This window comes from Squalius cephalus (genome assembly GCF_949319135.1).
Source record: "Squalius cephalus genome assembly, chromosome: 17".
In the NCBI taxonomy this organism is placed as follows: Eukaryota; Metazoa; Chordata; class Actinopteri; order Cypriniformes; family Leuciscidae; genus Squalius; species Squalius cephalus.
Genome location: NC_137138.1, coordinates 20,825,763 through 20,852,364, shown reverse-complemented (window position 1 = coordinate 20,852,364; position 26,602 = coordinate 20,825,763). Strand labels below are relative to the sequence as shown.

At 36.6% G+C, this 26,602-nt stretch overlaps 1 protein-coding gene across 1 annotated transcript in view; it reads left to right on the top strand.

Annotated features, from left to right (window-relative positions):
* The window catches only part of col23a1b (collagen type XXIII alpha 1 chain b), a 91,356-nt gene that overhangs the window by 977 nt on the left and 63,777 nt on the right, over nucleotides 1–26,602 (top strand). Inside the window, 1 exon segment of the mRNA XM_079847497.1 lies at nucleotides 215–284. Within this exon segment, the coding sequence (XP_079703623.1) occupies nucleotides 215–284 (70 nt within the window).

Here is a 26,602-nt window from a genome sequence, read left to right as displayed (position 1 = left end):
TCAACAGAAACTCAAAATATTATGTTATCTGACCCACATAAATGATCTTATCTCATCTTAAGTTGATTTGATAAAAATGTTTTTTTTTTGATAAATCATGAAAATAATTTTTACAGTGTACTTTTTCTGTTTTTTTCTATGGATTTCACCCCCATACAGTGTTATTTTAAATGACTAATGTGTAAATGTATGTCATATACATCTGTTTTCTCAGAGACTCAAAGAGGGGGTGTCGAAAATCCGCACAGCTCGAGAAGCGGCGCAAGAGTGCTCGTGTCCTCCAGGTTTGTTCTGCTGCATGTGCCAGAGATACTTTTTAAGTTTTGTTTATCTTTCTTTCTCTAAAACTACTGAGCCATCTTCGCTCTATTTTTATCTCAAAATCTGAACAATGCCTTTAATTGGTTCAGGTGACATGACAGGTGACTTCCTGCTAGCATGTTGATAAGAGTGTTCAGCTCAATAGGGACTTGTCTTATTCATCTGTCTTCAGTTGAACTTTATCCCACCAAAACATTGTGTATGTATTTTGAAAGAATTGTTCCAATCAAGCTCTTGGAATGATGGAATTAGTCACTGTTTCATCTCACCATTGCAATTTACACTGTTAACTTAAGTTTAATTGCTGCTGTAAAGTTAAATGGTGCCAACGTTATAACCTGCAGTATGAATTGAATTACTAAAAAAGAAAATCAAGTTCAAACTCTGAAAACTCATGTAATTGAGACGGAGTAGCAGACATTATTGTGGCAGGTTAAATAGATGGATGCAGAGATGTTGTAATGATGAAAAAAAGCATTTTACAGCGTGGATAAGTGACAGTGTTCTGACTTTTCGGTGTGACCACAGGCAGAACCACAGCTTATATACTTCATGCTGAATTAAATAACTCACATGTGGAAGTTATAAAGATGAGTGGCGCTCCTCTGTCCACAGAGGCCAGTGGATGCCACAGATTTATTTTGTAAGCTCAGCTACGAGACATTAAAATTCATTACCAGCTATCGGTGCAAAGTAGAGGAGAGACAGAGGATACTTAACCTTGCATGAATTTCTTGCTCTGTTTTCATGTTTTAGTCATTGGAAATTTGACTGTTGCATGAAAGAAAATGACAGGTTTACACCAGCACTGTTAAAGAGACGTACTCTCCCAGGGCATTGTGGAATTATGGAGAAATTTACTAACCTATGAAGATTTCATGGTAGTGGTGCCTGTACCAAAAGAGGGCCCCCCTTATACCCTCTGATGTTGTTGCTAAAATGTGGGTGTAATTGAACTTTTAGTCCCATTGGACACTACATTTTTATTTAAGCTCAACTCAACTTTAAAGCTCTTTTATCTTTTTTTTTTCTCTGAATTCTTTTCCCAAGGACTGGTTTCATATCTATTCATACAACCTTATCATGCACTCTGTTCTCTTTCCATGCTTAACTTTGCCATGAGCAAAGAGCATATTATAAATTCAGTTTATCCCTGATATTGAAATATCAAAGAGCACAAAAGCCTTAAGAACAGAAGGAAGAACGGGAAATACATCAAAAGTCGTCTTGTAAGATCAGTGAACTCTGATAACTTTAAAAAGGACAGTATCTCATATCTTCAATTGTCTGTAAGAGACTTGTTTTAGTTTCTATGTACCTGTATTACCTTTTCTTACCTGGGGCCTCATTTATAAAGCTTGCGTACGCACAAAACGGGGCTGAAAACATGCGTACGCCAGTTCCTGCGCAAAAGGTGGGATTTATAAAGAAAAACTTGACGGGAAAATTTGCGCACCTGCACGCAAACTCTGACCCATGCGTACGAACGTTTTGGAGATGGAGCACTTTGGCGACACCGATGGTGAGCTGGAGTTAAATGTATTTTTGGTCACTTTTATACAGAAAATCTAAAGAAAATTAAACCTATACAGAAAGATTATACAAATACAATTTCAATCACCAAGCCTGTCACTTGAAGCAAATATCCATTCCTTCTTAAATGTCCGCGGCAGCGAGCGTGTTGAGCCGTTTAGTGAAACTGACGCAAATAAGTTTAAATAAATAAAATACTAGATATAAACATTTATATTAAATATGCCATTCAAATTAATGGAGTTAAACACTTAAACATGAAATCATTACTGAAGTTACAACATTTTTTTAAATTCAATCATTAGAAATATTTGTTGTGGATGCGATTGTTTTTTGAACACTTTTCCTGTGGCGTGCTTTAATGTTTTAACCACAGAGATAATTGCTTATCATGATAATACCAGATTGTCTGAGAAAATAGTTTCGTGCAAATAATGCCCAAGGCCTATCTGTTTCCATTAAAAATATAAATCAATTAAAAATACAATTCGGCAAGTGGAAAAGATTGAGAAAATGTATTTTACACTATTTGATTTATGTAGGCTATTCAAAAACAAGGCAAGGATAGACAACTACTTGATTTGTATTAATGTAATGTTTCTTGTACCGTTTATATCATTTGCATATGATTATTCATCCACGTGATAACGTTTAAGTTATCACGTGGATGAATAATCATATGCAAATGATATGTAGATGAGGATCTGCATAGTAAAACTAGGCGTTGTAAGCTCCATATATGGTTATTTCAGGTGGAGACGCATGTACGCACAATCTTCCGCTGACTGGGATTTATAAAGTGAATTCTGCGCAGGTTCTGGCGTACGCACGGTTTTATAAGTCTGAATATTTTTTTGCGTACGCCATTTTTGGCTTTCGGGCGCACGTACACTTTTAGTAAGATTCCTACGCACAGTTTTATAAGTCTGAATATTTTTTTGCGTACGCCATTTTTGGCTTTCGGGCGCACGTACACTTTTAGTAAGATTCCTACGCACAGTTTTATAAAGGAGGCCCCTGGACTGGGCTTGCTTATTTGTTTTTGAATAACACCCCCCCCCCCCCCCCCCCCCTTCTATTTTTTCTATTAAGTTCTATTTTTGCCAAATGTAAAGGCCCTTTCACACAAAAAGTGAAATAAGCCTCAGGCTGAAGGAAATGCAAATTCACACCTGTACAATAGAGGGTGCAGCTCAAACAAACCTCCAACACTCTTTCTTCAACAATAAAAACAACAACAAAAAGAAACACAAATGTGATGTTTAACTAAAGTCATTTTTGCTGATTATTATGGTTGAATTGGATCATCGAAGGTCAGCAGCAAAGACATTTGTTAATAAAATGAGATTAAATACATAACGAATATCTGCATTGCAGGTTTGCAGAATATTCCTAGTTTGCATTTCAGTGTTTTGAATCATATTGAGGAATACTGAATCTGTTTTTGCTCATGTGATGAGTAAACTACGGTAACAATTCATGTTCACACAGCGCACACAACGCCTCTGCACTTACTCATGATTTCACTCAACATGAGGACAGGAGAGGTGCCAGTCTATAAATGGAAAAACATAGTAACTTGCGTTTCTTTTTTGAAAATGTAGCTCTGAAATTTTGTTGTAAATTTAAAAGCGATGCATTACTTCACTAGTTACTTGAAAAGCACACGATTACATAACTCACGTTACTTGTAATGCGTTACCCCCAACATTGCCTATGGCAGACATATGTTTTAAGATATCTTTGGAGGAACCTTCTCTCCATGTTAAGTTTTGTGTATGTAACCCCTCCGGCTGTACTTCACTGCTCTGAGCGGGATTCGAACCGGCACGGGAGGCCAAAGCATCTAGTGTCAGTCGCTAGCGCGCCTCTTGAGGCCAGAGGAGTGAGGTTTACTCTCACAGCTCTTACTAGCTGGCCTCTGATACATGTAGATCCCAATAACATTATTCATCAGACACTTGATACTTCTGTGATGCTCTTTTAAGAGATGCTTGGTAAGGCAACCATCAGTAGTGTTAAACCCAAGAGATGTTCTATTACTTTTCTAAGCAATCATTGTCAGGTGTATGATTTACACCTGGAGAATGATGTAACAGAAAACAAGTCCATATACTTACGCTAAAGGAGCTGCAACTAGCCAGAATCATAGTGGGCTCTTTTTAATGTGGGCCATCACATTACATTTGTCCTTCACAGTGACGTTTTAAATCACATTATGTAATGATATTAATATAAAAATACTGATGTTTAATAGTTTTGATTTGATTATGTACATCTTTACCAGTTTACACCAAAATAGTGAGGTCAATTCTATTAAAAAAGCCCGTTTTTATGATGCTCATGGGAGCTTTTATTGGCTCACAAACTATAGTTGATGGCATTTGTTTAACGTTAATGTTATAAGGATGTCTATAATTTACAGGCCCACTGCTAGTATAACACTGACATTTAATCATGTTATTTACTGTGATATAATATTATTCTCTTTAGTTGTTATTATTCATGGTTGGGGACCAAACATGCATGAAGAATACAATTGAAGTGGCCAGGAAGTAAGTCTTGTTTCTTATAGGTTTTCTACAGTGAATAGACCTTTTGTCTTTCTCACTTATGTTGCACTTCCCATCTCCAATTAAAGACTAAAGGTGCTTTTGGTGAATCGAAATGTTTTCTTGAGCTGAATGGTAAACCTGAGTCATGCATCTGTGCAATTTGCTGTTCCTTCCTTTGCCTTTAATGGGCTTCCTTTCATGGCAAACATCAGAAAAAAACACTTGAACTATAGACACAAAAGGACTACCTGTGGACCATAATGAGCTCAACAAAGCAATTAATTGACTCAGGCCTTGTCAAAGCTGAATCCACTCAGACTTTCCTCTCAACCTGAAATGACGACACTGGTCACTCAGAGCTCAAAGATGAATGAGATATTGAAACAACTAGCCGCGCAGACACTTCCCAAAGACGGTTGAATTCATTCTAGCTACTGTAAAAAAGTGATCAGTGAAAAAGTAAGGAAACCCATTGCCTTAAAATTATTAAGTAGGCTAAGTAAACTTCATGCGTAGCCTAATTGAAAAAATTAAGTTTTGCCAACTCGATAAATCCACAACTTATTTTTTTCAATTATGCATGAAGTTTAGTTAATTCATTATTTTAAGGCCACAGGTTTCCTCACCCTTTTTTAAGTTGTCAGCTGATCACTTTTTACAGTGCTGCTACCAGTAATAGAGAATACAACAGTATGGTCTTTAGCAATGTTATAACATTTTAACAATAAATTATAATGTCTTCTAGATACTTTTGGTAAAGTTTTCTTTATTTACTATATCTTGTAAAATACAATTTTGTTTTGTTTTTATGAGTTTTAAAACCCTCCTCTTTTTGGTTTAACCCTCCTCTTTCTGTGGTTAACAGCTGAAAGCATTCATTCAAAGTATTCAACATTAATTTTCTTCATATTTCCTTGTCATAATTATTATTACTGTTTTGTTTTTTGTCCTGTCGTCTTAAGAACGAAAAATCGTCATTTTAAAGTGCCCTACTCTACATGTTGTGACACAGCCATATCACCAGAATACAGATGTTTGCATTCATTGTCTCTAGAGATACCACATTCATGACTGAGTTCAATAATACATCTATGTTTTTTTACTTTTCACAATTAAGCCTGAAGCTATACTGGCCAGTGCTCTGAAAACCACTGCTATTGTCGCTACAGACAAATACATTATTTTAAAGCCAAAATCCGAGCATGACTGTGAAAATCTACAGCAGGAAATATCTGCATGTTTCACATAACTGCGTGACCGTATACTCTGAACCTGAGGGCAATGTAGATCCTAACCCGTCACGGATCCGGACACCTAGTCTCCTCTCCCAGGTTGGGAGGTTGTTCTGGAAACAGCGCGACGTGCTTGGATAAACGTGCCTCTTAAGAATGTAATCCGCCCTTGTTTTATTGGCCTACCCATTGAGACGGCTGTAAGCTTTAATGCTTCCTCCAAAAGCTGTCTAGGGCTGTAAGGGTTTCGCTGTGGGTGAGATGGAGGGGTACAGATTATCTGTTGGCCTCTGTGTTGGTTTTGAACTTTTTCATGTCTGATCTACATTAAGCTTTCCCCTCTGTGCATAAGTGTAGTCATATGCTATACCTTCACGTTGATTAAAGTAAGCATGAAGCGAGTTAACGTGAAAATCTAGCCCTTTCGATGCACCCTGGGTGCTTACGTGTTTCTTCACACCGTGTTAGAAGGTTACTTTGCTGAGAATACGAGGAGATGCTCTGGAAAATTAATAAATATTTCTCGCCAGAACCGACTGGCCAACTTTAGCAATTGAATCTCCAGCACACATATCGCATTGCTTTGTCAAGGTGACTCCAAAATAACAATGCAGAAACTATTTTGAAAGGACAGTTCGCCCAAAAATGAAAATTCTGTCATAATTTACCCAAACTCATATGGTTCTGAAAACTTTCTTCTGTCGAACATAAAAGAAGATATTTTGAAAAATCGCCTCTTTTTTTTTTGCCCATATAATGGAAATCAGTAGTAACCAAATAATTTGGTTACCACATTCTTCAAAATATATTCTTTAATGTTTCACAGAAGAAAGAAAGCCATACAGATTTGAAGCTACACAAGGGTGGGTAAATGACGAACTATTCTTTAAGTGCAGCCTACGTGCACATATTATGTGGCACAAACTTTTCTTATTACTTTTTATTTACATGAGTCTGTAGCTGCTTGGTTTTGCGAAATAGGTAGTCAGAATGTATCTCCATCAGGATCTAGCTAAATAAATAGAAAATAAAGGCAATAGCGGTATAGGTTCTGTACTCTCGGCTTATTAAAAGCATCTGTCTGTAGTTTGTGGGAGGGCATTTTGCCATACTCTCAACATCACTGTAAAAACTCCCTCCCTGTTTGGCTGCAATATTTCCCAGTTTCATTTGAATGAAATGTGAGGCCATGTGCCCACTGAAAATAGAGAGGAGATATGGAAGCAATTATGGCATGTTAGGTCTGATAATAAGAAAAAATAGGTGATTTGTTGATCATATGGAAGACTCTCGCCGTCATCTCACACCTCACAAGATTTTATACATTTGGAGAACATTTATACCTCCTTGCTCAATCCATGATTTAAAAAATCTCCAATTACAGTAAAATAACACCAGGGTGCTTTTGTAACTATTTGAAAACTGCCATGAAAGCTCATTCAATGTTTTTCTGCTTTGTCAAAAGTAATCAACCTTATCTTTTCTGTTTAATCTCAAAGAGGATGTCAATTTAGAAATGATAAGAGCGCTGTGTTCTCTCTGTGGTGCAGTCCTGAATTTCATGCCTGTGAAGACCTTTTTTTTTTCTTTTTTTTCAGTGGTTAAGAGTTTTTACTCATCAGATCTTGGCTCAGCTGTTTGTTTGTTTCGGTCTGCATGCACGGAAGAGTTGGCAGGGCTGTTGCTGTTTTAATTCGTCTCCTAATTTGTTAAACAAGTGTTAAAATGCTCGTTAAGCACTTGCAGTTGGCAGAACAGAGCCAATTCTCAGGCTCTCTGAAATATAAGTAAGCCAGTAATTCAGTGTTCTCATAACAGCTTACTGGATTCTATCATCATTCATTTATCTTCATGTCATATCATGTACAAGCGTTTTTATCAGAGTTGTGATTGTGAGAGCGAAGTCTGTTTTGAATACGATTAAAAAGTGTTGTCAGATTCATAAACAAATTACTCTTATGATCCGGTTATTTTAGTGAATCAAAAGCAGAGTAGTCCTATTCACAAAATAAATAACTCTTTTGAGCTGGTTCTTTAAAAATAAATTGAAAGATTATTCATTTTAATTTTTAAATTCTGCCATGTATATTTTACAGCAGCAGAGAGAGAATTTCTTTCAGATAGATCAATATAAAAGCAAACTGGACAATGAAATGTACCTTAATGATTCTGAATCAAATCAGAGAAATGGTTAGGGAAAATTTGTATTGGACACAGAGAGACAGAAGAGAGAATTTATCTTTATTTACTCTAGTCTCTCCACTGAACCATTCTTTATTATCTCATTCACATATCCCATTTCCTCCCAGTTATTCTTGATCTTTCAATGGGGACCCGTCGCCGGTTTAGTCACACATGCCGCACATCATGCTGTCTGTTTGCATAATTGTGTGTACTAAAGGAGCCTGGTCCTTGTCCTAGCATCGTCAGGCCTAATCTTAATTGCAAATCTCCCAAATGCCTCCAGCGAGCCAGAGAATTTATTTTCTCCCTCTGTTGTATCCCCCATCTGTGTGGCAGCGTGCCATGTCTTTTCACATTTTAAACTTCTCCCCTAACTGTACTTTTGGGTTGCATGGTCCACGGCAGAAACTTGGAGCTGTGGAGCCTTGTTTCCTAGACTGGGATTTTGAACAGGGTTGCACTTTTTTCAGTGCCAGGGGGAGATCTTGCCATTTTCCTGAAACGTTTTTTACTGTCAAGCTGTGAGGTTTGTTTTACATCGTTTTCACCTCGGGGTTTTCTGGAAACTGGTCTTGCGTGATTAAAAAAAGGAAAAAGAATCGGACTGTTTAGTTCAGATGTTGCTTAATTTAATGTAAAACCATGAAAAGACAGTAATGGTTCCTCATCATTCCCAGTTATCAATCAAGCAACTTTACCGTTTTTTACCATCAAAATTACAAACATTTTTATGCTGTGTGAGCTATAGTACTAGCCTTAGCAAGCACAAAGCTTATGGTTTTCAACCAGGGAGCCTCAGCAAACATCTAGGTCGCAGGAAAATGATTACAAATGTAAAATAAGGGTAGCCTACGTTTACACGACAATGATGTAGCGAAAAAAGGAACGTTTTTCCTTTGTCATTTTGAAAAGTTTCTCGTACAGAGGACAACGTTGTCAAAACGTTCCCCGTTCACATTGACCCGCGAGCACGACTAAAAACGCAGTATTATTCATGCCAAGCCAGTAGTGGGCGATGTCACTATGTAAAGAAACACTACGCTCCTATAGACTGAACACGTAATACGTGTAAATACAAATAAATACATTTATTCTAGCTTAATGCATTAGTTTTTTTATCAACACTTGAATGTGGGTAAGTTTAATACAAAAGCAACATTTTGAGCAAAAAGATGAGAAAAACGTGTTTCTGTCAAAGACTACATCCAGATCAGATTCAGAAAGATGATCAACTCATAGATGGAATAGATCACGTCTATCAACATCCCCAAAGCTTGTACAGTCCTATAGCTCGTCCTGGGTCGACATTTCATTCAGTAACATTAGGGTTTGATTTATATGCTGTTTAATGCTGATGATCGTGTTATTTTACACATACATCTGCCTGCATATGCTATCGCTTGTTTCTGCTTCATCTTCGCAAGTGTTTTGATCAGGAGATTCTGTACTCTTTCAGAAGATGTGTAATAGCGCCCCCTACCATATAACAGTGAAAACACGGTAAGGCAAAAAAAATTGTCAATACCGGGCAAACATAGCCTGGTCCTACCAGACTCTCATACATTTTATTTGTACAGAGAGTCTGGCCACTCTCCATTGACAAGCGTTAACTTCCTTGAAGGCGGGTACTCTGTTTAAGTTTAAAACTATTTGATCTGCCCAGAGCCACTCTGGATCTGCCATAACCAATCGCTAACGTTTGGTCGAGACGTATGTCGACAACTCAAACTAGCGCACCTCAACGTCATCGTTCTCAGCCACTCCCTCTTTTCCTTGATTGGACCGCCCAAAAATTGGCCGGAGAAAATCCAAGAATATACTGCAAACTCAGACGGAGTACTGAAGGAAAAAGAAAATTGAGCGGAAGTAGGGCGGAGCCAGGCTAGGGGAAACAGTTAAACTTGACTAAAATGCAAAAAAGTACCAAATCAAGATGTGAACTGAAGATTCCTTTTATTATTTCCCCCATAACAACTCAATTTATTAACAAACAAACAGTTCTTGACATTTCTGTAATGACAAACAGAATTGAGGTTAATTAATTTGGGATATTGACAATCCCAGTTTCTGTTAATATTTTTTTTTTTTTGAAAACAAGCAGCTTTGCCATTATTACAACAGAAATACCATGGGGGGCCTTTGAGTCAAAAAGGTTAAAAAGCTGCTGTAGTAGAGTTTGAATGAAATAGGCAGCTTCATAACACTACATGTGGAGCTCCAGTGACTCTCCATGCTCTCTAAGTTCTGTGCACTGCTGTACTGATTCATTCTGGGACGTCTGATAAACAAGCATCAGCGAGACATGGCCTTAGTGCAGCTGCATTCAGTTATCTGAAGAGAAAGAATTCAAATCCGTGTGAAGACTATTTTGCAGACTAAGTCCAAGTTGCGTGCAGTTGTTGGATTTGGGATGATGGTAATCTCCTAATTGTGTGTGTTATTGCAGCCTGTTTTGATTGACTGAGAGATAAGATGCTTTGCCTTCCTCCTTCAACCAGACTCTATTGAAGAGCAATTCAACAGATGTCATTTATATTTTTACTTTTCTTCACTGGAGGAAAAACACACTCTATATTTTATAAGTGTACTGGGCTGACCTGTTGAAATTTATGATAAATTCTCCCAGGATAAACAGACTCTTGTTGGGAAAGTTTTTCCTGTATTTTCTATTAAGCGTATACAGCTTGTTTATATGTGTGTGTTGGCTCTGGCAGGCCGGTTTGTGTTTGTGTTTTTTGAGTCTGAGTGAATGTGTAGGCCTCTAGCACTTGGTGGTGGGGGTTGTATACTGAACGTCTGGCATCCCTCTGATAGTCTAAGTCAGACTTTGTCTGCTGCTAGTGAGCTTCAGCTGTGTCAAATAAACATGATCCTGTTTTGGACCACAACTGTTGATTACACACAGTTGTAAAGTACATTTCAAACATTCTATTAGACAAATAACGTGTTTAAGTGTTAAACTGCATTGTGGCATCTCAAGATAAATTAATAAAAATTCGGTAATACTTTAGTTTAGGGTCCAATTCTCACTATTAACTAGTTGTTTATTAGCATGTATATTTTTAGCATATTGGCGGTTTATTAGTACTTATAAAGCACATATTAATGCCTTATTCTGCATGACCATATTCTACATCTCTAATCCTACCCAATACCTGAACTTAACAACTACCTTACTAACTATTAATAAGCAGTAATAAGGAGTTTATTGAGGCAAAAGTCGTAGTTAATAGTTAGTTAATAGTGAGCATTGGACCCTAATCTAAAGTGTGAACAAAAATCCAATAAGCAGTACTGTTTAAACATTTATGGTTTTCATTTTTTTTTTAATGAAAATGGAAGAAGTCTATTATTATGCTCACCAGGGCTGTATTAATTGGATCAAAAATAGTCAAAACGGCAATATTGTGGATTGTTACAATTTAAAATCACTGTTTTCTATTTTAAAAATCTAATTTTTTATTATTTTTAAAATCTAATTTATTCCTGTGTTGGTAAAGCTGAATTTTCAGCATCATTACTCCTGTCTTCAGTGTCACATGATCCTTCAGAAATCATTCTAATATGCTGATTTGCTGCTCAAGAAACATTTCTTATTATTTGTGTTAAAAAACAGTTGTGCTGCTTAATATTTTTGTGGAAACTGTGTTCATGTGTCATCATTTTTATCAGGATTCTGTGAATAGAAAGTTCAAAATAACAGCATCAATTTGAAATATAATTTTTTGATCAATTTAATACGCCCTTGCTAAATAAAAGTATTTCTTTAAAAACAACCAACAACACAAACAAACAAAAACAATAGTGACCTATATGTATAGTTTTAGAGTGCAAAGTTCCTAGGCACTGGCCAAAAAATGTCTGTATTACCTCAGTTAAACTTGGCATTGATAATTCTTTTTTATTTATTTATTTTTTCCCCCACACATATGAGAGACACAATTTGGATCCGACATTGTGGTTTCAGTTTGATCTCTTGGTATTGATTGTGTTTAGAGATTCAAATGCAGAATGTGCTTGTTAAGGGTGTCTCTTCAGGTAGTGTTGTGCATGTGTCTATGTAGACATTTTGGTGACTCGCATCACAGACCTTGAAATCCCTCTCATCCTTCACAGAGAAAAACAAACTTCCGGACGTCCCCCTAGCGTTCATGCCGTGGTGAGAATGTTAGTATGTGTTCGAGAACAGAGGTGGGTCTGTTTCTCCCGCCTATTTAGAAAATGTAAGTGCTGGTCATCGTTTTACTCTGTTTGTTTATGCTGTTCTATAGTGGAACAACAAGATGAATTAAATGAGCTGGAATAAATACCCTCTATTTGTTTTTCCCTTTCTTGTACGTCTTTTGTTGAACGCTAAAAATGTTGAGTCTGGTTTACAGAGGAACATCCCGTGTCTGAGAGGTCATTGAAGTGTTGGGCTGGATTAGAGGTTTGCCTAAACAATGTGAGTCTGGTTTTGTGTTTTGCCTTGGAATGAGTATTTTAAATGAGTGATGGAAATCAACAGATTAAGTATAACAATGTTAAGGGAGTAATGTTTACTACGTGTTAAACCAGGATAGCTCGAGTTAGTGAGACCTTCGACTGTTATCTAGACCGACGGCTCCCCTGTCAGCTTGGACACAGACCACACAAAGTCAACTAAAGGTCAGACCACAACTAAAAAAATGTGACATCATCGAAACAACATGCATCACTGGGGTGCAATTACGTTCTTTCTGCTCTCAGAATAGACATTTTATTTTATTTTATTATTATATGATACTTTTTTTCATTAGAAATGTATTAAATTAAATTATATTATTTTGTACATTTATTACAGTATATTATCTATATTATCCAGATCGTAACAATTAAAAATGTTAACAATATTAACAGTTTTGCAACCTAAAAACACCAGATGATAAAAATGTAAAATGATGATAAAGATGTGATAAAAAATGACTGTATGTTGGTTAAAGAATAATGCTTTATCTACAATGTGCGTAACATGCATATCATTCTGTAAAAAATATTACAAATAGTCTTGGTCTACTGCTTTTCTTTGCTCAGCAGGCTCAGGTATCATGCTGTTTATTGACAGGCCATAGAGGAATGGTTATGAAAATACAGTGTTGTTTTTATCTTTATGTGTGCCCCGGTTTCAGTGAGCCTTCAGGTGTTTCTGCTTTGCACAGTTTGACATCAATTCTTGCCATTCACTCAGTAGCACATCTGTTCCTGTCAGCATGCACACAATCACACATTACTCACCAGACAATCTAGATAGTGACTCATCTGCAACTATACACACAAACTGTCTGTTTACAGTTAATCCACTGCCCAGGAAATGATTCCTACTGAAACTTCTTTCACTTTTGATTATTCTGTCTCCTCCACTTAGTAATACATCTGTCTCAGTTTGGCTTGGATTTATATTAATGTTCATCCAAGACCGGGAGCATTTAATTTAGCCATCTGCTAATGTGATTATAGTAATTCCAGTGAATCTTCATTGAGTTTACTGAGCCTTGTTTTATTTCACTACAGTGGACGCTAAAGTTCAGTTAACCGTATCTGATCTGCATCACTTATATCATGGAACTCTGAAGTTCATGGCATTGAAAAGTTGTAAAATTAAATAATGTCACACAAAAAGAGATCCATTGTATATATATATATATATATATATATATATATATATATATATATGATAAACAGAAGCTCAACCGAACTTGCTTGACGCCTGAGAACAAACCTCATTGGTTCTTGCTGAAGCTCAAACGTGCTGCGTAACACGAGAATGAACTTTGTTGGTTCTTGTTGAAGCTTTAACACCAGAATGAACCTCATTGTTTCTCGCACGTCAAGCGAACATGCTTGAGCTTCTGTATACCACAACTGATGTGTTCGCTGATTAATGTTTATATGTGAATAAAAGCCTAAATTCAATCTGTTCATCATATAAATCAATCGAGTCTCTTCAGAAAATTTAGACTAAACCGCTCGATTCATATGGATTAATTTTACAATCTCTTTATGAACTTTTTGATGCATCAAAGTGGTAGTTGTGTAGCTGTCTATGGAGGTACAGAAATCACTCAGATTTCATCAAAAAGATCTTTATTTTTATTCCTAAGATAAACAAAAGTCTTATGGGTGAGGCTGAGTAATTGATGACAGAATTTTCAATTTTGGGTGAACTGGCCCTTCACTCTCAGAAAAAAGGTACAAAAGCTGTCACTGTGGCGGTACCTTTTCAAAAGGTACACCTTTGTACCTAAAGAGTGCATATTAGTCCCTCAAAGGTACATATTGGTACCAAAAGTGTACATATTAGTACCTACATGGTACATATTAGAACCCTTTTGAAGGGTATTGTCCCAGTGACAGCTTTTGTACCTTTTTTTCTGACAGTGTTCAATATTTTGGTCATTTTATCATTACCTAAAGTTACAAAGCTAAAGTTCAGCCAAATGTTTAATAGTTACGGGGATGCTATTTATCCTAGCGCCTCGGGCCATAGACGTTGTAAAATGGATGACTTATTAATGATTATTTTAGTGCCTTTGCAATGTAAGCATCACAACAAAGTATGTAAATACATTTATATGGCAAGTACTTTTTTCAGGCTTAACAGTCTGAAAAAGGTCAGAGACCCCTGGTTTTGGTAGATTTTGAGTATACATATCCTCAGTGTTTGCTTGGTGCATGAGAACCGAGCGAAGCCCCATAAGTGTTGCTCCGCTGTCTTTTTATTATTACTTCTTGTTTTTAAGAGCCTGTTAAGATGACCGACCTCTGTGAAATGTTTGAAGGCTTGTATTAACTATTAATCTAAACAGATACTTAGCACCCGCCTTTCCCAGAGCCTCAGAGATCACGGGCAGTGCAGGTGTACACCAGTAGCACAGCACTTCTGATGAAATATGGTCCAGACTTCAGACCTGTGTTTCTCATTACCACGCATCGAGATTTAAGCTTTCTGGAGTGGCGTCTTCCCTCCTTCGCTTCTAATGGAAAGAGTGTGAGATCTGTGCACAGCAGAGATACAGGAGGAAAGGGCTCAGGAGACTGACAGGGCTTCTGGCCTACATATGTTATTGTCGTTACTCCATTCAGTTAATGAGGAAAGACTGGGAGTACAGGTTGTAAAAGTAAACCCAGTAGAACCGAATCCTTCCTGTGCATTTATTGTTGGACAGTTAACATCAGGTATCACTCTTTGTTCGCAGATCTGGTCCACCTTTGAAGATCAGGTCAGGGTTATTGACACTCATTGATCCGTTGTCAATGTGTTTCTTTTTACAATACACACCTGCTCTGAACCCCATACAAGATGGACTGACATCACTTGAATGTTTTAAAGGCTTCTGTCTTTAATATGCAATTCAGCTCAAATTATCTGAGATTCGTAACTTTTTGAGTCTGCTTCACATTAAGTTATTTGACATAATTATTTATAGGCTTTAGAGTAAATGCCATATTTAAAGGTTGAGAAATTTTGACCAGAAAACATTCATACCAGATCCTAGAACGGAGTGGTCTCCATATTACAGGTAATTGACATCAGCTAAAAAGGAAATTGATTTTAGGCAGAGCAACTTATTAGGCTATGTTTATGAAAGATTGTTTTTTTTTATGGAAAATGTACAGATGTATCATCCACAAAACAACCAGGAACATGTATTAAGAAAGGAAATAGGGTCAATTTTGACTTTAAGAAAGTACAGAAGGACTGGGTATCGTTAGATTTCCCAATTTGATTAAATTACTTGATTTGATTTGGTTACTTTTTTTATTCAGTTTGGCTACGTTCACACTGCCAGTTTTTGGGATTGACAACCGCATTTACTTACAGGTGTGAGTCTCGAAATAGTGCCGTTCAAACAGCAGCTTGTAGTAGCGTCTTTTATTCTGTCTGTATAAACGTGCAATGGGAGTCAATCCCGTATTCTCTTACCAGTATCCATATCAGCAGTGACCAAAGTATATCAAATATGGCGACGTCCCTAAAACTGAAAAATCGTATCACTTTTCAAACGACAAGAGCTCAATCAAGCCATGAGTTCATCTGTCAAATCTTCATTAACTAAATACTTTTATTTAGCAAGGGGAGCATTCAATTGATCTAAAGTGACAGTAAAGGCCTTTATTTTGTAAACTTTCTAAACTTTCTATTCTTTCAAGAATAGAATCCTGAAAACAATATATCATGTCTTCCACAAAAAAATAAGCAGAACAACTGTTTTCAACATTGAAAATTATAAGAAATGTTTCTTGAGCAGCAAATCAGCATATTAGAATGATTTCTGAAGGATCATGTGACACTGAAGACTGGAGCAATGATGCTGAAAATTCAGCTTTGATGTCACAGGAATAAATTACATTTTAAAAACAGTTGTAGGCAGAAGTGATTAGATGGATGTTTGTTTTCGGTTAAACCATCAAAACACTAAACTTGGTTAAGGTTTTTATCTGACAAAATTATTATTAATTATTAAAAAAAAAACAGACAAGAAACTCACATGGAAAAGCATAAATTGACTACAACATAATCAGTTATTAATATTTTGTTGGTTATCTCTTGTTTTTGCATGTCTTCAGAATTTCTTAAATGGCAGCCTTGCCAAAAATGTTCCGCTCCATTTGGCATGTTTCATTGATTTATCACAAATAAAAAATGTACTCCAAGCACAACTACACAATATGCTAACACATTTTTTATAGTATTTGAAAAAAAGGTAAGCATGTCAATTTTCCTAGGCCGGACATTACTTTTGGCCACTACTGTATATTCAAATAGAAAAAAAACTTTATTAATAATTCACAGTATTTGAATCATAGTGTATGAAATGTATTTAAGTGTTTTATTAAAATATTCTGTCACTGAATGTCATGATAACTTGAATATGTTGATTCAGTTACTGATCTGACAGATTCAGTGGGTTCATTCAGTGAAAGTTTGACAATTTGTACTGATTCATGAAGAGGACCGACGCATACCAGTCATTTGTTCATGAATCAGACTACACTGGTGGCACTTTGTTATTGCATGCAGCCAACGAAGACAATTCAATATTAGAAAGACTAATACTGCTGCATTACACATCTAAACTGGAACTCAGTGTTTCATAAGTCATTGCAACATTTAAAAAAACATCAATGGAAAGTGTTTTGCTGGAGTTTTTGCATGTGTCTACTTTAGGTTTCATGGTAAAGAATTTGATTCCAGTTTAAGAGCAAAAGCGTCTGTAAGCTGAGCCCAGAAATGCATGGGTTAAAGACGCAGTGTAGAAGAGAAGAATTGTCACCCTGTGAGTGATGGCTTAGATGAATGGTCTGGTTACGCCACCCCGCTGATAGAGGCCGGTCCGGTGTCAGCACCCCTGATGTGAGGAGTATGTCAAACTGATGTGGAAAAGGACCTAGTATTTGTGATAGATGCAGGGACAGTCCAGGCTTATGGAACATGGCTGCAGACAGGACACTTAAATTAGCTTTGAATATGTAGTAGTCAAACACGGCCTGGTAACACCTACACAATTTGTGATTTGGGTGAATGTGATTAAGTCCAAGCAGTGACAGCTGTGTGAAAGCTCTCATATGTTTCAGTCTCAGTTTTTGAGTTTTAGCAGACTTTCACATCATTATGCTGCCAGTTAGAGGCAGTGACAGCTGGTTTGGTTGGAGTTTGATTGACTTCTCTTTAGCTGATCCTCTGTCAAGACTGTAAGGGTGAATGGAGGGTCACTAGAGCCTCAACATAAACGTCATTGCCATAGAAACCAATGCAGATATTCCGGAAAACGAAAGTGCCACGGGACACACAAATCGGATCTGAACAGTTGTGATACACAACATATTATTTAGATCAGATTTAGATAGATTGGATACACAAATAGTCAGGTCAAGTCACCTTTATTTATATAGCGCTTTTTACAATACAGATTGTTTCAAAGCAGCTTTACTGTGATAACAGGAAAACATTTTGATTCTAGAAGAAAATAGCATCATAGTCCAGCTTGGCAGTGTGATCATTGCCTATGAGAAGGTTTGGTGATTTTTATAGAAGCTATAGTGATCTTGGGATGGTCTCCTCATACACTTCACATGCCTAGCATGATTTACTCAAGTACCACATGTTCCTAACTTCCTAGATCAACATTTTATCAACTAATCATATTTTAGCAGTAGAGTTAGGGGCTTGATCAACTTTCTTTTTATTTCTATATTTTACAAAGGTTAGAGCTATTTTTGTTTGATAGGAATTGGGGTGGGCTGTTGAATATTCAGTTAGTGAGGTTGACTATTGATTTTTTTATTAATATCTTATTCTTATTAATAATTCTTATTATTATCTTATTAATATCATTAATATCTTAAATGAATGTGTTTTAAAGCGAATGAGTGTAGAAACAGAGTCTATGCTGACAGTCTGATATTTCTGCTGACAGTCCAACTGCTTATTATTTTCTTTTGTACGTGTATGTCTTTATATTTAAGAAGGGAATCCTTTGCAACAGGATCATCTTATTTAAGGGTCCTTGGCATAATAAAGTTTGAAAACCCCTAAGTGAGACTGTCAGCACACTAAAAACCCTATACAGAAAGCTGTCTCTAATTTCATCCACTTTACAGCACCGCCGCTACAACCATCAAAGCACCACTTTTGTAACAAATTCACTGCCTTCAACAATCAATTTCAAGACAATTACTGTCAGACTTCAAATCGTCCTTCAAATGTTCCTGTTATTATGCATAACCCATGGGTCACCATTTTTTGTAAGGACTATGCTGGTTCAGGCCAATCAACAGTTATTTAGCACATATTTATTTGGTGAATGCATGTCCGATATCCTGGAGCTTCATTTAGCGTCTATGGGCCTGTTTACTTCCGGTCACTTCATGCGTTTTTACTGATCAGATAGCTATCTTTATGTTAAATCTCTTCCATTTACACTTGACCACATAAATGTGTCTCTGTAAAAAATATAAATCTGTTGTTTAATTGATTGTGTGTTGAGCCTTCAGGATGCGACGGTGAACTTTTAGATTATTTTGTGGCAGTTTGCCCGTCGGCTTGCTGAGGAGATAGGCTCCTCATCTGCGGCAGGTCATATCTGTGGCGATGAATGTTGCAGTAGCACTGTCATATGTGGCTATCGGGAGCTGGTAGCCTATAGCATGTTCATTTTTTTATTATTTTTTTTACCATTTTGGGAGGAGATTAATTTATACTTGGCTAGTTTCATGTGGAATATGTCTCAAACCACCTCCTGAAGTGGTTTGAGTGATTTAAATCAGCCTCAAATGCGTTTCGGAGAGCATTTACATCTGGTCTCGTCTCTGATGACGTGTTTTCTAGCACAAGGGCAGGACAACCTGTCACTCACATGAGCTCGACCAATAGCAAACCACAACCATCCAATCAATTCCCAATGGACAAAATCAAGTCATTTTTCTTGTTCAAGAAGCCATTTCACTTGAATATACAATAGGGAAGAAAAAATCACAATAGGGAAGAAAAGACTGTAAGCCGAAAACGTATGCATGGGATATTACGATATCACATGAAATAGCCAACAATTCACAAAAATGTAAAATAGTTACGCATTGCCATGAGAGTGTGTTGGCACAGAAGAGTGATTTTCGGAAGGGAGTAAATGGCCCTGACCTTTTCCGAAGTTCCTTTCCTGAGGAGGAATGTGGCCCTCCACCTGCATGACGAAAGACAAACCTACCAACCGCAGTATGTCTGGAATGTGGGCCATTTGCTGCTTTGGACAGCTGCAACTGGCCAGCTCTGGTATAAAGTCCTGGCATGGCCAATAGATCAACGCCCTGCCCAGCGTGATGTTTATTCACTGCAGGAGTGCAGCACAGCACCTGCTGCACCATCACTGCATTGCTAGAGGCGACCCATTAAAGTATCTCTCTCTCTCTCACACATTCTCACTCTAAATCTCCAAGCAAAACAAATGACCCTAACTGCACAAATAAAAATAATTAGAGAGTTTTAATCACTCTAAATGTCCCAAAATACCTTCAAACATGATGATGTCATTAAGTCATTTTAAGAAGCTATTTGTTTCTCATTTCCCGATAGTAAATTTAATTCATGATATTTCCCCCCAAAGTGCACATGTTTTAAATGAGAAACACCTGTTATCCATTAGGCAGCATCAGTGAACTGTTTTTGAATGCATGTTGGTAGCATTGAATATGAACTCAGTGCTAATTTTGCTTGTTCTATTTAAGAGTGAAAATCAGATCATCATTTTATGAATCTAACTAGATCTATTGCCCATCTGTTGTGCTCTGCTTCCCCAATGGCCTTGGAAGATGTAACCTTTCGAGAATGTCAGTTTACATAACGTTCCTAGGGCCGCGTTTAATTCACATCTTGCGTAATTCTCTCTTTGAGGCTTTGTGGCACTTTGGTCTTTAAGCTTTAGAGTCTTTGTGAATCTTTTTTTCTTTTAACCACAGTGCTTCCTGGATAATACTGACACATAAATAGTGATGCTGTACAGCTGGGGCATAGACTGAAGCTTTTTTTCTGGTTGAAAAATTACAAAAGACAGAACAGTGCTTTTCATTTTCATGGTTTTAAGCCAAACTCAAATATGTCATATATTTAATTACATTTATTATCATATAAAAATATTATGAATGTCTGTATGAAATAGGCCTATATAATCAATGCATTACAACTGATCATTGTTCATGTTAGCTCAGCTCCATGAAATAATATTACCAATATTAACTCTTGATTTGAATAATGTATTAGTAAAAGTTGGAATGAACTAAAATTAATAATTATTTAGATTTTTTCTTTCTTTTCATTGTTAGGTTATGTTAACTGTTACCTATATGTCAGCTATATATTTGTTAGCTATATACATAAAGTACCAGTCAAAAGTTTGGAAACATTACTCTTTTTAATATTATTTTTAATATAGTTAAACAAAAGTCTTTTATGCTCATAAAGCCTGCATTTATTTGATAAAAAATGTAAAAGTAAATAGAAAAAGCTAAATATTCATCAAAGAATCCTGAAAAAAGTTTCACAGGTTATAAAAAAAAATATTAAGCAGCACAACTGTTTCCAACATTGATAATAAATCAGCATAGAATGATTTCTGGAGGATCATGTGACTCCGAAAATTGGAGTAATAATGTTGAAAATTCAGCTTTGCATTACAGAAATAAATGATATTTTAAAGTATATTAAAATAAAAAAAATATTATTTATTATTATGGAAAAAAACTGAGGAAAACTGTAATTTCTTTTCTACAGCATTCCTAGATTTAAAGTGCCTAAGTTAGGTTTAGCTGAATTGTTTTTAGTGGCATCAGTGGCACTTTGTGGGTCAAGGTTTGGCTCCTGTCCTGCCTCAAATCAGGGCACTGAACCCTCTGACCCCAGCCTTCCTACAGCCTGGGGAACAGAGAGAAGTCCAGCATGCCCAGTTAAACCAAAGCATTTAGCAGCACTCTCTTTGAATCATTACCTCTGCTGATTACTCCACAAAGACTTTAAGGTCCATGTCCACTGAGTTTACATTTGTTTATACACAACACGTGTCCAGTTTCCGTCTTTAGTCGCAAACGATCTAAATAAGACAGTTGTGGTGGGGAATAAACACAATTTCATTACTGAGTGGGCTTTTCAGCAGCTGCGCGCTCTGCTAGCGCTCATTAATTAGCGCTCATTCATTATGATTACAGAGGGGAATGAGGCTGGTGGAGTCGGGCTGGGAAGTACAGCACAATTATGGGAAGCATTTCCTCCGTGTCTAATGGGTCTCTAATAGCTGTGGATTACCGTAGGTTTGGAACTGGTGAAACGGCAGTGGTTTTCGAACACAGCCCCCAAAGGGACGTCTGACTGGGCACTCAGGGCTCGGCCTAAACCAAAGAGGCGGTCGGGAGGTTACCTCAAGATCTACTGCAGATGATTGGTCTTTCTTGAGAGGGCGGGATGGGCTTAGGATTTGGAAAGCAGTGGCTCAGGATTTATGGTGCATGCATATGCAACTGACCTTCACTGTAATGGATTTTCACTCTGTGTTTAGGACGCGTTAGAAAGCAACAGACACAACAAATCCTGTCGGACAGCCTCAGTCTTCGCTATCCTGCATGCGTCTGTCCCTCATTATAGACTTCCACACCCGCAGCAGCCACAGCCCAAATGTTTTCTTAGTTAAGAGAACTCAGGCAGAATAAACATTAACACAGTGGCTTTCTGCCCATCAGAGGATTGAGAGAAAGAAAGAAAACAAATAACTATCGCCATATGCGCCCTTCCCGCACATATCCACCATAAACCCTCACTGAGAAGGTTAAACGTTTAACTGCGCAATGGAAGCCAACATACCCCTAAGATATTGATGGTGAGTGTAAACAAGGCACAATCCTTAAATAAACAACCAAAACACATACTTTATGAAAAAGCAGGAAATTTCTTTCTGACTAAACTGGAGTGGTTGGATAGTGTCCATGATAAAGAAGAAAAACCTTATTTAAACCACTTTGAAATTTTGTTGGTTTCATATGGTTTTGATAAACTTTTATACCATTTTCAGGCAAAGTTTTAATTTAATAACTAAAATGTAATATAGTATACAATATAAAAAGTAATAAAGGTGAAGTAGTTGTGTTAAAAAAAAGAAAATAATAATACAAATGTTATGCCAAACAGTTTTTTTTTTATTCTGTAAATGAGGCTTTTTCTTCAGTTTGATATTTAAAATATTTAGAATTGTTTTTCATTGTTAAGGTTATGTTAACTATATGTAGTTATCTAATGTTAACAAATGGAAGCTAATTGTAAAATGTAATCATAACATTTTATATAAGAATATATGTAACATCTCAAATATATATATGCACAGTCCTTGCTCAAGAGTTTACACCTTGCAGAATCTGCAAAATGTTAATTATTTTATCAAAATAAGTTTATTTAGTGCTGTCCTGAATAAGATATTTTACATAAAAGATGTTTACATATAGTCCACAGGACAAAAATATAGCTGAATTTATAAAATTACCCCATTCAAAAGTTTACATATTGATTCTGAATACTGTGTCGTTACCTGAATGATCCACGACGGTTTTTTTTGTTTTTTTGTGATGGTTGATCTTGAGTCCCTTGTTTGTCCTGAGCAGTTAAACTGCCCAAAGTTCTTCAGAAAAATCCTCCAATTCCTGCAAAAGTTCAGTTTTCCAGCATCTTTTGCATTTGAACTCTTTCCAGCAGTGACTATATGATTTTGAGATCCATCTTTTCACACTGAGGAGTGGGTGGGGTGGGGGGTGGGGGGTGAAAACTTTTAAACAGGATGAATTTTACTTCTTTTTTTATTTTGTTTAACAGAAGATACTTAAAAGTAATCACTCTATGTTTAACTTTTTTGCAAAAAATAATTTTAATACAGAAATTAAAAACATAAAAATGTGTATTCAAGTCATGTATTTTTTAATGTATTTTTGAATCAATTAAAATAAGCATCACATCATTGACCCTATAACAAGCGTAGTGTGAATTAGATTTGACTTGCCTCCTGTTTCCTGCATGGATGCTCAGTAGAGCATGTGTTTTTAATTTATTCTCTTACAGGTCAGCAGTGTATCTGTCCTCAGGGCGAATCAGGTATGATTTGAGTGTGTTTTGTGTTGTGTGATCTTAGCTCTACTGTATGATTGGATTAAAGAACATTTTGCACATTGCATCTCAGAATCATTGTGGTGCATCACTCATTCACAAACATGAAGAAACCGTTTGAAAGAGTGTGAAGGGTGACAAGACAATCTAAAGAGAGAAATGCAGACAGACAGGCAGGAAAGCCCCTCGCTGTGTCTGCGATGCTGAATTGTCCATACTCTTCAGGTGAAGTCTATAGTGTCCATTCATATATCATTGGATATGGCAGCGTCAGTCCAGATGGATGTGGTTAGACGTCTGTAAAACTTCTGACCTTTCGCTTTTCTTGACGGGTCACAGAAGGGGGAAAGGGTGAAATGAGGTGTTGTCATCTGAGGAGTAATTTGAAAAATGATTGCACCTTTTGTAGTGTGCTTTTAATTTTAGCCCATTTTTAAATTCTACACTCTTGCTATTTTTTTAATTAGCTCTGCATTCAAAGCTACACTGAAGAGGTTTCATTTGCGAACAAATTGTCCGAAGCTACATAACTCATCTTTTCAGCTTTAAACCCACTAGGAGGCCAGACTTTTATCTGCGTTTGACGTGGCAAAAAGAGATGTCCGAGATGAGAAGTTGGAGGGCAGGAGGTCCTGTGGATGCTAACTCTTATCCTCCATCTCTGTCTTGCCGCTGGAAGACATGTGGTACGAATCAGTGTGAGAGGAAACAAAGCGGTATGATGCACCAGGGGTCCTTGTCTATAATAATTCAAAACTTATAAAAGATCATGGGCAAGGCATTGATTACTTGGGAAAGGCTGGAGGAGGGTCCATTAGCATGGTTCAGATCTTCTTTGAAGCTCAGCAAATTGTTTTTAGTTTTAGACTTGAGGGTAAATATCAAAGCATAAAGAGGATTGCTTTGTACCCTTCAAAAACAAAAGTCATTTTTGATCTCAACTTTAACTGTTAAAATATTTACCACCAGATGAGCAGAGATTTGTCAGCAGAGAGGTTTAAGCCCAGGCTCATTGGAAAAACGTATCTGTGGCAACATTTTTGCAAAACGCATGAATTTGTCGTGTCGTCCATGTTCTGCGACAATTTCAAAAGTGATATGTCCAGTGAGTGGCGCTAAAAGCATGTTTAGTTTTTTCCAGAACAGATGAACGTGAATATGGCAACGTTTTAATACGTTGGCATTTGTATGTGCCACCGCAGTTCTGAATTGAAATGCCTGGTGAGTGCCGCTAAAAGCTTAATGCGTTTTAAAGGGGTGGTTGATTATGATTTCACTTTTCTAACTTTAGTTAGTGTGTAATGTTGCTGTGTGAGTATAAACAACGTCTGCAAAGTTACAATGCTCAAAGTTCAAAGCAAAGGGAGATATTTGCTTTTAAAGAAATTGCTTTTTAAGGACTACAACAAACAGCTGGTAGGGACTACACAACATTCCTCCCGGGTTAGTGACATCACCAACCCTAAAATTTACATAAACCCCGCCCCCAGGAACGTGATTTATAGATTATCATGACAGAATATGCTAATCAATGACTAGAAGATAACTACACATAAGCTACATAAATTCATCAACTAACCATTCAGAAATGTTGTCTACATGTTGTCACTTCTTCTTGAGTCTCTTTATCTTTGTATGACTCCAGTTTGAACATAAAAGGAATTGAAATTTTCAGGACACAAGCTGTTGTAGCTCCGCCCCCTGTGCTGGGAGCAGCAGCTCATTTGCAGGGACTGACACAAAAACGGTGGGTTTTTCCTCACCCTCAAAAAGTTAAAATTTTTAACATGCTATATAAAAATATATGTGGGGTATTTTGAGCTAAAACTTCACATACACACTCTGGGGACATCAGAGACTTATTTTACATCTTGTCAAAAGGGCATTATACCACCCCTTTAAAATAACATACATCCACTCTAAACCCTAAACCTACCCGATAGTGTTAACAAAACCAACATATGACATAAAAATGAAATTGTAACCATGTCATTTTAGCTTGTTTTTGAGCTCTTTTATCGTGACTCGTCTTTCACAGGATTCATACTCGAGCTTTCCGCATCACAAGTATACAATGCTGTACCAGCTGAGCTACCGAGCAAGCTTAGTACGTCGGAAAAGCCGAACATATGGAGCGGTTTAAGTGATCCAATCTCCAAAATGTATTCGTTTACAAATCATGCACTATGGTAAAAAGTGTTCTGAGGTCATAACATAACATTATGTCTTTATTAAACAAGTCTTTATTAATCCATAATCTGCCCCTGTAATCATAATGGTGAAATATGAAATATTTTCAATATGAAAACGATTAAAAGTGTTTTACTGCCACTGGTGTTCATTTCTGTTGGAAAACGGAAGTGATATAAGTATTGGTACGTATTTTGCGTATTGCAAAAATGTTGCCACAGGTACGTTTTTCCAGTTAGCCTGTGTTGCGCTTTCAAATAAGGATTTAACCAGTCAGGTCTGACGTCAAGAGCCTATACATTATTAACATTTCTAAACAAAACTGTTTCAAATGAAACCAGTAAATTCCTTCACACCATCCCATATATATTTTAATTTAGCCTATAGTTTGGTTTGAATTTTTTTTTTTTATCTTTCAGATGCTAAACAATTCATACTGGTCAATTTTTTTACAATTTAAACATCTCACAGATCAAAAAAGTAGATTCAGAAATTCAGCATCAGTGTCTAATGGTTTTGGTGCCTTTTTTAATACTCGTAAATATAGTTTATTTTCTTGAGCGAATATTATGCTAACAAAGGCTGAATTTATTTGATAAAAAATACGGTTAAAAAACTATTATTACAATTTAAAATATCTGTTTTCTGTTTTAATATATCTTTTTTAAATGTTATTTATTCCTGTAAAAGCAAAGCTGAATTTTCAGCATCATTACTCCAGTCTTCAGTGTCACATGATCCTTCAGAAACCATTCTAATATGCTGATTTGCTGCTCAAGAAACATTTCTTATCATTATCAATGTTGAAAACAGTTGTGCTGCTTAATATTTTTGTGAAACCTGTCACTTTTGATTAAAGCAATGCATCCTTGAAGAATAAAAGGAATCATTTCTTAAAAAAAATAAAAAAAAAACTATTGATTGTGGCTGAAACAAAA